The following is a 14495-nucleotide window of genomic DNA, read 5'->3' as shown; positions in this document are numbered from 1 at the left end:
GAAAGCAGATGCCACTACCAAATCTTCAACTGACAGGACTAAACAGAAGAAAACACTGCCCAGCATCCATGATAACAATAATAACAGACATAGTAAACAGCCAAAACCCTGGTACTGTTTCAGGTGTGGCGAAGCCGGACACATATAGCCCCAATGTGAGGCTGAAGCAAACCCCTCTCTCGTAGCCTTCAAAAGGAAACAGTTGAAAGAGAAACAGATGGAATGGGAGATGAAAAATGGTCATCCACCATCAGATTATTTAAACTGACACCAGCCATTATTGAGGGACCAATGGAGGTTGAGAAACAGATTAAGAGTCCCAAAGGGAAGCAACGTAAATGGTTAGCATGTTCTAACTTGAAACAGAGAGCTATAACCATACCAAAAGGGCTCATTGGAGCTAAAACTACTGCACATGTGACAATTGCTGAGAAAGACTGTAACTGTTTGTTAGACACAGGTTCGCAAGTAACCACAATTCCCAAATCATTCTACGAACAGAATCTATCCAACTTACCTATTGAGTCTTTAAACAACCTACTTGAAGTAGAAGCCGCTAATGGCCAAGATGTCCCCTATTTGGGATATGTTGAAGTTAATATCACATTCCCTAGGAGTTCCATTGGCCTTGACTTTGAAGTGCCCACTTTAGCTTTGATCGTCCCTGACATGCAGTCAACCCTGTCAACAGTTTTGATACGTACTAACACCCTTGACACTCTTTATGAGTTGTACACAAGTGCAGCACTTCAGAACTCCCAGTCATTGTCCTATGGGTACAGAGTAGGCTTGGGCGGTATCATTTTTTTCATACCGCCACACCTTGCTGACATCATACCGTGGTATACGGTATACGGTATGACTTGGGTCGACTTGAGTGAGGTGGCGTTTGAACGGCGGCAAATAGATGTTTCGAACGGTATATTATATGTTCGGTGTAAAATGCAGCCCGCATTTCGAGATCGGATACAGGGCGCGTTTGTAGATGTCCGACGTTGTTTCCATTGTGAGCTAAGTTAACAATATATCATCATAAATAAAGATTTATTATTCTGTCAAAAATACTTGAACGTGTCATTGCCTCACAACTAAAATCCCACCTCAGATCCAATGACCTCTTTGAGCCATTTCAATCCGGTTTCCGATCAAAACACAGCACAGAAACAGCTCTTCTGAAAATCCCAAACGACCTCCTCCTCTCCTCTGACTCCGGCAACCTGAACATCCTCATCCTCCTCGACCTCACCGCAGCATTCGACACCATCAACCACACCATCCTGCTGTCCCTCCTCGAATCATCACTCAACATCACTGACACTGCACTCTCCTGGCTGAAATCCTACCTCACCGACAGACATCAGTTTATCAACATCAACAACTGCACCTCCTCCAATGCTCCTCTGTCCCAAGGCGTCCCCCAGGGTTCGGTGCTTGGCCCCCTCCTCTTCATCCTTTACATGCTCCCCCTTGGCAAAATAATTAGTCGCCACAACCTTCAATTTCACTGCTACGCCAATGACATCAAACTTTATATCTCAACAAAAACCATCACCCCCACAACACATTCCACTCTCACCAACTGTCTCTCAGAAATAAAAGCATGGATGCAAACAAACTATCTCCAACTGAACAGTGCCAAATCAGACATCATCATCTTCGGCCCCCCATCCCGTATCAAAGACATCCAGAATTTCAACTTCACCATTGACAGCCACACTCTATCTCCCCCCCCCTCACATCCGCAACCTCGGAGTCATTTTCGACATTCAGCTCAAATTCAACCACCACATAAATTACATCACCAGGACCGCCTTTTTCCACCTCAAAAACATTGCCCGTCTCCGCCCATCACTCTCCTCCTCTGCTGCTTAAACCCTGATTCATGCATTCATCACTTCACGACTCGACTACTGCAATAGCATCCTCTCTGGCAGCGGTTTTCAAAGTGTGAGGCGCGCCTCCCCTGGGGGGCGCCAGAAAGCTTCAGGGGAGGCGCAGCGTGAGACACAAAAGAACGAGAAAAAGACGAGTAAAGTGACAATTGCCCACTTGTGGCTGTCTGTGGAGGCTGTAAATGTGCTCATTCCCTTCACCTCCACCTACCTGTGAGAGTGCAGGTTTTCCGCATTGACTTTGATCAAAAGCAAGTACCGGTAAAGGCTGCACCCAGAGTACGATCTGCGTTTATTCCTGTGTGCATCAAAGACGCAGACTCATTGTTCCCACTAAAGTAGGGGTGAGTGTAATAAGGAGGCAAAGTTGACGTTCAGTGTGTTGCCGGAAGCATATAAGGATTTATCCACCATGTTGAAAATGTTAAAAGAAATATTTCTTGAGAACACGGCGTGCGGAAATATACGGGTCGTGCTGCAGCTAGATGTGCCTGTCCTCTGTAAGAAGGTGTCGGCGACTGACATGCAAGGAAGAACGGCTGTCCACAGGCTGTTCCAACTTTAACAACTGTATTAACTTCCAGGGTAGTGAATTGAACATGCAATTGTAATTGGGTGTGTGGTATATTTTCATGCACGGACACGCATGTTACACAGCACACAAACTGAACAACACTCAATTTTCCGATCGCTACAAGTGTCCTTGCGATCTTGTTATAATAACAAGTGCATGTTACTGATGCAATATGGTTGAGACCATTCGGGCTAATTCTAGAGGGGTGCAAGGAATAGTCCAAGTAGTGGGGGAGTTTTATACAATATGTTTAAAACATAAAAATAAAAATGTTTAAAAAAGTTATTGTTTAATGTTTTAAGGAGGTGACGCTACTAAGCCAATCAAATCGGTGCAGTCAGCACGATAGATTTAAACACACACACACACACACACACACACACACACACAGAGACGAGACAAGAGGAGAGAAACAGTCGGAGTAATTTCAAATGGCGGAAGGTAGACAGCGAAAACAGAGCATTTAATTACATTTTCTCTTACTGGACCTCTTTGAAATGCATTGCCTCACCCACACCCGCTCCCGAGACCACATCACTCCCATCCTCCAGAACCTCCACTGGCTCCCCGTCTGTCAAAGAATCCACTTCAAAGTCCTCCTCATTACTTACAAAGCCCTCAACAACCAGGCCCCCCCCTACCTCACAGACCTGCTGCACCACCACACCCCTTCCCGCTGCCTCCGCTCATCAGAAGCCAACCTCCTATCCATCACCACCCGCACCAATCACCGGACCTGGGGGGACAGAGCCTTCTCCGTCGCTGCCCCCTCCCTGTCGAACTCATTCCCACAACCCATCAGAGACTGCACCGACCTCACCACCTTCAAAAAACTCACAAAAACTCCCATCTTCAATCTGGCTTTTCATGTGTGATTGTTTTTGTATTATTTGACTTTAACTTTAACTATATATTTATTTGTTGTTCCTTTCTTCTCTTTTCTTCACTATTATCTGTAAAGCGTCTTCGAGCACCTGTAAAAGCGCTAACAAATTAAATCTATTATTATTATTATTATTATTATTATTATTATATAATACCGTCATACCGCCCAAGCCTAGTACAGAGTGCTTCTCCAAACCCTCAAACTGAGACAAAGACAGGAAGTGGACTCCAGCCCAGGAGTTGTGAGACTGTCTGGAAAAGACCCAGAGACTCTTGGCCCTGGTCAGACCAAGGTGGTGGAAGGATCAGTCAGCTGCAAAATACCCAATGCAGGAAAGTGGGTGGTGATCGAATGACCAAAAACATCCTCTTTGCCAGATGGCATAATGGTCACAAATGGGTTAGCAAGTCTCCCACCCAGACTACCTCGTTGTGTACCATTGATCCTCGAAAATGAATCGGACCACGATATCACTATCTCCCCAAAGAGCGTGATAGCTGAAGTCAATGCTATTCAAAGTGTCCAGCCTGTCACTCACAACAACTCGGATACTCAAACAAAACCTGACCAAAAACCAAAGAAAATATTTGACTTTGGTGAGTCCTCAGTTCCCAATGAATGGAAAGAACGCATAACCGAAAAACTGAACTCGATGTCAGATGTTTTTGCACGGAATGATCTCGACTTTGGGCGCACTGACAAATTAAAACACCACATAAAGCTCAGTGACGAAACCACATTCAAACACAAAGCGAGACCCATACACCCACAAGACATCGAAGCTGTGCGTAAGCATCTCCAGGAACTTTTCAGTGCTGAAATCATTCGTGAATCAGAATCCCCCTTCTCTTCACCGATTGTGGTTGTCAGAAAGAAGAACGGTGATGTCCGACTCTGTATCGACTACAGAAAACTCAACCTCCAAACAGTGAAGGATTCATATGCCTTGCCAAACCTGGAAGAGTCCTTTTCAGTGTTTAACGGGTCCAAGTGGTTCTCAGTATTGGATCTAAAGTCTGGCTTTTACCAAATCGAGGTGGAAGAGTCAGACAAGCAAAAAACTGCATTTGTCTGCCCACTTTGATTCTTGGAATTCAACAGAATGCCTCAAGGGATAACAAATGCCCCTAGCACGTTTCAGAGGCTCATGGAGCGTTGCATGCAGTGGTGTAGTGGGGATTTTTTTACTGGGTGGACGGGGTGGTGGGTGGACGGGAGACACTCGCGCTCGTGAACTGTCAACGGGGGTGGGGTGGGGGACACCTCTGTGTCGCCTGTCAGCGCAACTTACATGATGCCGTTTAGACAATATAATAATAAAGGGCGGTGCCGGCTATCAGCGAACCGATCCGGCCTTTCTGCTCAACTATCACTCAAATGCGGGACATAGTCTCAATGTGTGGGACGCGGGACAAATAATAAAAATGCTGTGTGTGCAGTCCCGCACAGTGCGGGACACCTGGTCACCCTACACACACGGTTCTGCCCCTCACACACACACGCTTCAAATCAAGTTGCATAAATTCTTGAGCTACGTTTTTATTATAATTACTGTGAAATCTGCCTATTATGTTTTCGTCATTAATACAACGAACACACACTTGCAACTGATAATACTGGCAATGATTTTAGATGTATTAGACTATTAAAAAAAGAAATCATGCTTCAAATAAGTGGGGGTACGGCGTACCCCCGCGTCCAACGCCCACTACACCACTGGTTGCATGGGAGATTTGAATCTCGAACAAGCCCTTGTTTTCATTGATGACGTCATTGTCTTCTCGTCAACACTTGAAGAAAGGTTATTAAATATACTCACAAGGTTGAGAGAGTATGGCCTGAAGTTGTCTCCTGAGAAGTGTAAATTCTTCCAGACGACTGTAGAATATCTGGGCCACATTGTGTCAGAAAAAGGCATTGAAACAGACCCTGAAAAGATCGCCTCACTCAAAACCTGGCCAAAACCAAACAACTTGAAGGAGCTAAGAACCTTTTTGGGATTGTGCGGTTATTATCGCCGGTTCATAAAAGACTACTCAAAGATTGTGAAACCTCTCAATTCACTGCCGGGTATCCACCTACACAGAAAAATCAGAAGTCCAATGTGAAAACAGAGAAATATCACAATCCTAAAGAGGTATTTGGTGAGAGATGGACAACAGAATGCCAAGCTGCATTTGAAACTATAATTGACACGTTAACAACAGCTCCAATCCTTGGTTTTGCTGATCCCAAGTCACCCTACGTCAGGGCTATTCAACTACACATTCAGTTGGGCCAGATTTTATAACTACAAAATTCAGCTGGGCCAGACATTCAGCGGCCTGTAAAAAGCAGGTAGTGACACATTTTAAACCAACACATATTACTGCGATGAAAAACATGCAACTTTTATTCATTGTTCATCTAACAAAGGTAGGTCAAAAAGTGCATAAAAACATAACAAATTAGCATTAATTTAACAGAATCTGAAAAAAAAGTGCACAGTTGTAGCATTACATTTGTTTGCTTTAGAAGTCAAATATTCAGGTTATGTTTTTTGAACCAGGCACATCACAAAGTGCATTTACTGAATACAATAATAGCAGTCTTAATAAATGTCCTCACATACAAAAAAAACAGCTAAAGAGCTCCAATGCAACACAAAGAGGTAGTACTGTAGCAATACTATTTTTTCACTTTTCAAGTAATAACAAAAAAATCATACGTTTTGGTCACATTTGACCCAGACACATTACAAAGTGCATTTAAATGAATACAGAAAGAACTGTCAAACCCTTCAGTGCACAAACCCATAACAAGGGATAAGGGTAACTATATGAATGAATACTACACTACACGTCTACTATAGTAAACTAAGTGCTTACTATCACCTCATTTGTGATTTGTCATCGCTGACTTTCTCAATGGGAGAAGGGACATTTTTTGTTTTGAAGAAGAGCAGTGATTTTTGGCTCATAGGATGTCAATGCAATCCTAAGAAATTGGTGAAGAGTGCTGTCAGTCAGGGAGCAGCGAGTGCTACTTTTGATTGAGTTCATGTGTGAAAAGCTTGATTCACATGTGTATGTTGATCCAAACATACTGAGCACACAGATCGCTACTTTCTGAACGTTAGGGAACTGCTGTTTTTTGACATCACTCCAAAACTTTGCTGGCCCGTTAGTGCGCTGCATGTCAATAAGTTCCAGTGTATATTTCCCCTTGTCGATGCAGGGGACCGCTTCCTTTGCTCTGGTTGATACGTCCCCCTCTATTGCAAAAGTTAAGGGGTCTCTGGCAAAGCCCATCATCACCTCTGTGGGCAGAGCAAGTCCATCCAATCGACCGGCAAAGTTCTCTTTCAACCTCGCAATGAAATCTGTCATCACATCCGTGATTTGTGCCGGAGATGTGATGTGTTTGGGGAGCGTCGGAAATGCAGTATCCGACCCGTGCTCAAGTCGTTCGCGAAAAGGTCCAGCTTGACTTGGATCTGCTCCACAAGATCAATGACCGTTTTGTCTCTGTTTACGCTTCAGAGTTGAGAGAGACATGTTTTAGAGTTGCTATCATAGGACCGCCGTTACTAGCTCCACTAGATGCACTTTCAAAAAACGTGCTGCGTTGTGGTTTGGTGGTATCTATGCAACGTGGAGTGTTGCGTTCATGGTCTGTACTAGTGTAGAAATTTGGCTACGGGAGGCTGGGCCACTCGGGAGTTGGTTCTGGGCCGCATCTGGCCCGCGGGCCGCCAGTTGAATAGGCCTGCCCTACGTCCTACACACAGATGCAAGCACGATAGGACTAGGTGCTGTCCTGTATCAGGAACAGCAAGGACATAAACGTGTCATTGCATATGCGAGTCGTGGCTTATCACCTTGTGAAGCCAGATACCCAGCACACAAATTGGAGTTTCTTGCCCTTAAATGGGCAGTCACAGAAAAACTCCAAGACTATTTGTATGGAAGCCCATTCCTAGCTGTTACTGACAGCAATCCATTGACCTACGTCCTCACTTCTGCCAAGCTTGACGCCACAAGCTACAGATGGCTAGCCGCTCTGTCAACTTTCGACTTCCAACTGCAATACAGAGCAGGGAAGCAGAATCAGGACGCAGATGGGTTGTCTAGAAGGCCACACAGTGGATTGGCAGATGATCATACAGTGTTTCCCCTAGGATGGAGTCATAGCAGCGGTGCTAAGGCACCCAGCAAAATGTGAGCGCGGCGCGCATGGACATTTTAAGTGTGTGCGCGTGCGAAGTGCTTCCCGCCATTATGTTTCTATTTGTCTGCCAGCACAAGAAAGACACATACATCATTAAAGGCTTCAAATGTATTCAGTATTGTATGCACATAATTGGTGGTTGGACATCACATCCTCTAGGGGGGTCCGGGGGTATGCCCCCCCGGGAAGATTTGTTTTTACATTTTAATATAAAATGCTTCAATCTGGTGCACTTTGAGCACACAATGACTAGAGACTAGATCTAACTCTAAACACCCATATGAAAAAGATCGTTTTACATTTTAATAATCAAATAATTGAACATACCAATAAACTACCATAGCCAATAACACATTTTATTTTTGTTGTTCATTTACATCACTTTCATCAGGCAATTTTTTAGTTTAATATCAGGTGTCAAAAGAGCATGGCACCTAGTAATGAATGTGCCAAATGTCTCCACTTCGTTCCACTGCCCCAGTGACTTGAATATCTTGGGTTCTGCCAAGGGGTTTACTTCCTTAGTTTTTCTCTCATATATCATTTGTCCTGCCTTGTTTCTTGATCCATATATGTTTTCTTTATACTCTATACATAAAATGATGTTTTTTTTTATGCTCTATACATAAAATGACTCACTCCATTTAGTGATGATGGCACAGTTGGCATCCTGCCTGAGAGCACTTTATTTTTCTGGGGGTCTTAAAGAATAGCTCTAAGGCTCTCCTAAAGGGAAAGTCTCTGGTTGGGGGGCCATTGATGCTCAATCGCATACAGGTGGCAAGGTGTTCCCCCTGCAAGCGATTTCTCAAGTCAGTCTTCACCTGTAAATACAAACATAATAATCAACAGACGAGTGGATGTGGAGCCCATGGGGTTGAGATTTGAATAAAGTCAAATAATGATATCACTTGTTCAAGTATCCTACCCGGTTCAATGTTGAGAAATCCCTCTCACAGTTTACACTGGAAACTGGGATGGTCAGGCCAATGGCAGCCAGCTTGCTCAGAGATGGGTAAAGCAGCCCCCATTCACCCACCTCTGATGCCAGTTCCTGCATCACCTGCTGCTGATCTAAGTCCTGAAACACAACATGAACATCAATCCAGGCTATAGAACTCCTGAAAAGGAATGTTACTGTAATTCATTATGATACCTTGAATGGCTCAACTATCAGCTGCTGTTTAAAAGAGGACCATTCCTGCAGCACCTCATTACAGTCAGCCTGTAGAAATTTGCCGGCAAGGAGCTGCACATTGGCCTCATCTCCAGTTGCTGCCTGAGGGCTCAGCGCATGGAAGGCCCCTAAAAGGTCCAGATTCTGGAACCTCCTCTCCAGGCTCTCCAGCAGGCCATCGAAATATGGATCCATCACCTAACCATAACAGCAACAGATTATTAAACTGAAACTTGTGTCCATATTCAAACCACTTAATAGGCATCTAGTATTAACAGGATCCTCCCTCTTAAGCACCTTTTGTATTATTGTTTGCTACGATTGCACTTTGACTTTAGCTCTAGATTATGCTCTTAGTCGCTTGTTTAGAAAGGAGATACACTTGTGAGTTCTGGTGAGTAGAAGCGTCTGCTAAATGCTAAATCCAAAACAAACATACCTGGCTCCTGAACCGGGCCCAGAGCTCTTCCCTGGTCAGTCCCTTTCTTGTCCCCCTCTTGTTCCTCTCCTCCTCATGGACAATACTGTAAGCCCCAAGTCCCGCAGGGTTGTCCAGGTCTGCGTGGAGCTTTGAAAGGAAAGACCCTGGTGGCTGATGGTCTCCAGCATCTTTAATTGCTCGGAGGCAGGCCATTGTCACAGGGACCTAATAACAAAGACAGAGTAGGTGTAAATGCAGCAGCAGCAGATATCTGGTTAGTATGAGCAGTGTATGGACAGTGGTGTCAAAAATAAAACATTGGAAAGTATACCTGCACTTTCAGAGCAAGGAAGTTGACATTTTCCTTCTGGAACAGCCTTGACAGCCTGCTGATATGTGGCAGCACATCTGCTTGCAGGTAGACCGATGCCACAAAGCGGTAGGTGGCCAGAAAGCCATACAACCCCTTGGCTGTTGGGCATTTCTTATGCTCCGTCTCCTCAGCCAAGGCTGCCAGGACAGCGGTCAGGTTCCGCTGTAGGTTGGAAACAGCCATGGCTTGCGAAAGCCAGCGTGTGTCCTTCACTTCCTAAAAATATTTAGAGCCACAAGATGAAAGCATATTAAGTCATATCAGGTGCCTCCAAATATGGAAGATGTTTTTTCCCTTTTAAATTACCTTCACTTTCAAGTTATCCAGGCCCAAGCACTCTGCTGCAGCCTGGAGTACAGCTGTGCGATTCGCACTGTTCCTGAAGTACAGGTGTAGCTGCTGTAGAAGGTCCCTGAAAGAGTTCATGTAAGCCACTCCTGATGAGGCGTCCTTGCAGCACAGGGCGAGGCGGTGTGCGGCACATGCAACCGACACCATCCATGGGAAGGTGTCCTGTAGCTGCTTGGCCACTCCATTCACTCTCCCTGTTTCAGGACAAACATGTTTTATGTCATGTTTTAGTTTTTAAGCTGCAGTGAATATCAACCTTGTTTTTGTTGGTAGTTCATACCAGTCATAACTGCTGCTCCATCTGTCCCCAGGCCATAAATCCTCTGGGTGGGAATGTTCTTTTTTGTAAGGATCGTTCTTATTGCCTTGACTATGGTGTCAGCTCTGCCATCGCTGACTGTCACCAGGTCCAGAAATTGGCTGTAAAGCAGCCCATTTTTGTCCATGTATCTGATGAACATATTAAACAGTCAGACTGACTCAACAGATGTAGGTCTTTGGGATAAGCCTTATTTGTTTATTATTACTACCCAATCAGTGGCGGTGGAATATGTTGTTGCCCCGATCAGATTCAATCCAGACTACGTGAAAGAACAACAAGCTAGCAACCGCCAACCAACTGTGATTGGTTTAAAGAAATAGAGCGTTTCCCCCGGAGCCCCCCTGTCCCCGAGTGGTAATGAGTCCAGCCAGACTTTTCTTCAGCGCTGGCACAGTGTAAACGAAGTGTGGAGATAGGTCTGGCTATGCAAGACTATATTAAACATAATAAAGACACGTCAATCAAAATTATTTTAAGTCTTAATTGTTGTCATTCTTGGAATAAAATTATACCTAACGTGAACATCGAGCTGCTTCTTCACAGACACATCTGTGGTCTCGTCCACCTCAAGCCCAATTGCCACAGAAGCACTGATGTTTGCCAAGATAGGCTCTTCAACGACAGTGCCCAGGATTTCTAACATCTCATCGATGATTCGGTGAGATGTGTAGTTGGTCCTCCCGATCTTAAAGAAAACAAATGCACTTAAGATTAAATATTGCACACTTTTTTTGTGATGAAGTTGATTAAAGAAAGCATTAACTTACCTTTAACTTCTCAAAATACTGGCAGCCAAGTAGTTCTGCGAGCTCCAAAAGGTCAGCATAGTTCGTATGGTGAGCATGTTCTTTTTTCGTGAGGTGGTAGAGGCACTTAAAACCACCAATCACCGCTTCGTGTTCAAGGGTGATAACTGGGTCAAAGGCGACCAGCACTGAGGACCCTGTTGAAAGGTAAACAAAAATAAAAATAAAAATGGTAATGTATTATAGCCTACTGTGTTGTTTGTACTATGTTGACCTGCTGAGGGACTGCAGATGAAAACTAGCTTAGGTCTACTAGCTAAATCTGTCACATTTACATTGATGTAAAACCTGATATGTTGATTAATGTGCATTCTTTTCTTTAAAATAAATAAACTGAAAAAAATAAACTAAACCAGAGAGTTTTGTGAATAATAAGCTAAAAATAAGATACAGTAGGCCTACAGTATTAGTGAATTTTACCTTGAATCAGTGCGGCGTGTGCCTTCACACTCTCTTGATGGTGCCGAGTGGCAGCATGCTTATCAAGGTAGTCGCTTCGGAAAAGCATGCACCCAACCTCAATAAATGGCCGTGTAGACACCCCCCGCTTCGGTGCTTGCTTGTGTTGGCGGCACAAGCGGCAGAACATTCCTGTCGGGACAAGATCTTTGATATATATTTATTTTCTTTAAGAGGTTTTGGCTACTGTATGATCGTTAAAACATCTGAGAGATCAAGCCCCTAACTGCTCCATATGTTAGATTCTCACCATGGTTAGCTATGTTGTACAGCCAAGGTTTGAACCTCGGGTCCTCCATCCACCCTGGATCAAATCCTGATTGCCGGTGCCTTGCTCTTTCTGATCCTCCTACCTCTGACCCTCTGACAGCAGCAGCAGCTGCACCTTGCTCCTCTCTTCTATCCTGACCTGCTCCTTCACCTCCTCTGCTCTGGCCTACTCTCATCGCATGTCCTGTCTAGTACGAGATATCAGTCAATACAATTGTAAATTTAAACAACTACTTAAAAACGATTTCCCAAAAAGTGTGTATCCATTTGCTCCCCTTTCAAAACATTGCTGCCAGACAACAGAGACCCACCTCCCTAACTTCACCCAACTAACCTCCTCCTCATCACCACGATCATCACTTCTCTTTCGTTTGCTGACAAGCCAGCCTTTTAAACTCATCTGAAAATAACATAAGATGTGATGAACAATCTATTACACTGGGTGTTAACTAGCTTTATTACATGGCTTAGTTGAATACTCTATTCTGATTGGTCAATTCAGAACACGTGACACGTTGTTAATCCAGAACAGACAGACCGCTGTCAAGGACTTATTGACCGTTGTTAAGGACGCTTACAAAGAACTTCGGTCGATTTAACTGTATACAGTATGGCCGAAAAGCAAACTGCATGCAGTTTGCTTTTCAAACTGGGACAAGAAAAACAGCGGAGAATTAACGGGGCAGAAACCCTCCTTTTTACGCAACGGTCCAGACATAGACATCAAACGGCGACACATATTCAGTTGCCAGTTACTTTGGCATTAGGGCAGGGATATCTAGATACTTTCCAAGCTTTGACATAATGAATTGTGCTACTTTTAAAGCAAGCAGCGATGTTTTCAAATCTGTAATCAGAAAGCTCCTCAAAAACGCTATCAAAGCAGTTCCTGCCGTTGCTACGTTAGTTCAAACAGTAACAAAGGACTATTTTTCTTAGCGGATGCATGTCATTTAAAATAAATAATAGCGTACTATTTTTTAAATCAATAAAAACATTTTCTAAATCTATAAAAGCATTTCAATTAATATTGGGAGTCATATCGTTACTTTGTTGAGAATGTGGCCATGTAATAAGCGGGATAATGTGCAGCGACGCGGTCATTATGGGGAAAAGAACACCCGACAGGCTGATCAGGAGCCCGACGCGAAGTTAAGTTAGCTAGATGTAATTCATTCTTAACTGTAGGCTTTTATCAAAGTATTAATTTACTTAATCTAAATGTAACAACATTTTAAATTATAATAACTTACATTTATGGCGTTATGACCTTCTTCTTGAGGTGATTGTGTCCAAATAAAGTTATGTCTGCTTCAACTTGCTGTTGTCTGTCTTGTCAGGCAGTTTTCCTTCAGCTCTGAAAATGACAGCTTTCCCGCGTATCGGTGGCTCGAAGTTGCCGCGAGCGCTAGGGGGCAGCACTTATAATTCTTTTAATAAAAACAATTTTTTTTTTTTTTTTTTTATCTGCTGCCCCCTAGCAGCGGCGCGCATATTTCAGCAGCGGCGCAGCATATAGGGGAAACACTGTCATATCTCAGAAAAAGAGATGGAGAGGATACGGCAATTTGCTCAAAGGCACTTGTCTGAAAATGAAGAGTCTTGCTTGATTGCTGAGAGCACAGTCAAGGCCATTTGTGATAAGCACCTTGTCCATAACACCATCAATGGTGAACATGCAGAGGAATTGTCTGGTACCACCTTAGTCCTATCTCTAGCAAAAAATCCAAACGCCATACCAGCAAGCTATGAAGCTGAGGAACAGTTTGGTGGCTTACCTGTCATTCCTCATCTCACCGTTGCTGAGCTGGTTGAAAAGCAGAAAGCTGATACCTGCATCAGGGAAGTAATCCACCAAATAGAGTCTGGAGAAAAACCCCCACCCTCTATCAGAAAAGAACTTCCTGAAATCTGCCTGATGTTGAGAGAATGGAACCGACTCGAACTAATAAATGGTATATTGTACCGCAGAAGACAAGAAGGTGCACGCATGTCTTATCAACTTGTACTGCCGGAGGAGCTGAGGCCCTCTGTACCAATGAGCCTTCATGACGACCTTGGCCACATGGGCATTGAACATACTCTGGACCTGGTCAGAGCGCGTTTCTATTGGCCTAAAATGTCAGCCGATGTGGAGCAAAAAATTAAAACTTGTAACCATTGTGTACGCGGAAGTCTTTACCTGAAAGAGCAGCACCACTTGTGAACATCACTGCTACAAGGTCACTCAAACTTGTGTGTATGGATTTCCTCTCTGTAGAACCAGACTCGAGTAACACTAAAGATATTCTGGTCATCACAGACCATTTTACTAAGTACGCAGTGGCCATCCCAACCACGAATCAGAAAGCGCAAACTGTAGCTAAGTGCTTATGGGGAAACTTCTTTGTGCACTATGGCATCCCTGAAAGACTTCACAGTGATCAAGGTCGGGACTTTGAGTCTCGAACAATAAAATAACTGTGTGAGCTCATTGGTACCCAGAAAATCAGGACTACTCCATATCATCCAAGGGGCAATCCCGTTGAACGTTTCAACAGAACCCTACTTAACATGCTGGGAACTCTTGAGAATCAAAAGAAGTGCCATTGGCGAGAACATGTCAGACCTTTAGTACACACCTATAACTGTACTAAAAATGACGTAACTGGGTTTAGCCTAGGGGTGGGCGATATGATGATATATATCGTCGAGACGATATTAGATCTCCACGATATGCCTTTTCAGAGATATCATATCTATCGTGATAGTGCAC

At 43.9% G+C, this 14495-nt stretch overlaps 1 protein-coding gene across 4 annotated transcripts; it reads right to left on the bottom strand.

The window, feature by feature from the left end:
- Positions 1-8200: 8200 nt before the first annotated feature.
- On the bottom strand, positions 8201-13970 carry LOC307021481 (zinc finger protein 862-like). 4 transcript variants are annotated; one of them, XM_079653634.1, is made up of 13 exons: positions 12994-13969; positions 12075-12140; positions 11721-11928; positions 11432-11617; positions 10973-11148; positions 10718-10890; positions 10164-10333; positions 9839-10077; positions 9491-9748; positions 9178-9384; positions 8718-8936; positions 8490-8642; positions 8201-8385 (listed from the first exon to the last, which is right to left on the bottom strand). In XM_079653634.1, the coding sequence occupies exons 2-13, from the start codon at positions 12138-12140 to the stop codon at positions 8206-8208; spliced, it is 2235 nt and encodes a 744-aa protein (XP_079509760.1). In that variant the 5' UTR covers positions 12994-13969; the 3' UTR covers positions 8201-8205. The 4 variants fall into 4 exon arrangements, with proteins under 4 accessions (XP_079509760.1, XP_079509761.1, XP_079509762.1 ...); XM_079653635.1 differs by having other exon boundaries at positions 11432-11602; positions 12994-13968; XM_079653636.1 differs by lacking the exon at positions 12075-12140 and having other exon boundaries at positions 12994-13970.
- Between the last annotated feature and the right edge of the window lie 525 nt (positions 13971-14495).

The sequence above is a fragment of the Notothenia rossii genome (genome assembly GCF_949606895.1).
Source record: "Notothenia rossii genome assembly, chromosome: 10".
In the NCBI taxonomy this organism is placed as follows: domain Eukaryota; kingdom Metazoa; phylum Chordata; class Actinopteri; order Perciformes; family Nototheniidae; genus Notothenia; species Notothenia rossii.
Note: the sequence above shows the minus strand (reverse complement) of the source record. Positions and strands in the feature narration are given on the sequence as shown.

What these genes read in the sequence shown, in the direction of transcription:
- LOC307021481 (XM_079653634.1), bottom strand. Translation starts at nt 12,140, where the DNA reads ATGAGTTTAAAAGGCTGGCTTGTCAGCAAACGAAAGAGAAGTGATGAT. An exon ending in CAGCTCGATGTTCACGTTAG is followed by an intron (nt 10,334 to 10,717) that starts GTATAATTTTAT and finishes TATGTTCATCAG; the next exon opens with ATACATGGACAAAAATGGGC. An exon ending in TGATAGTTGAGCCATTCAAG is followed by an intron (nt 8,643 to 8,717) that starts GTATCATAATGA and finishes GTTGTGTTTCAG; the next exon opens with GACTTAGATCAGCAGCAGGT.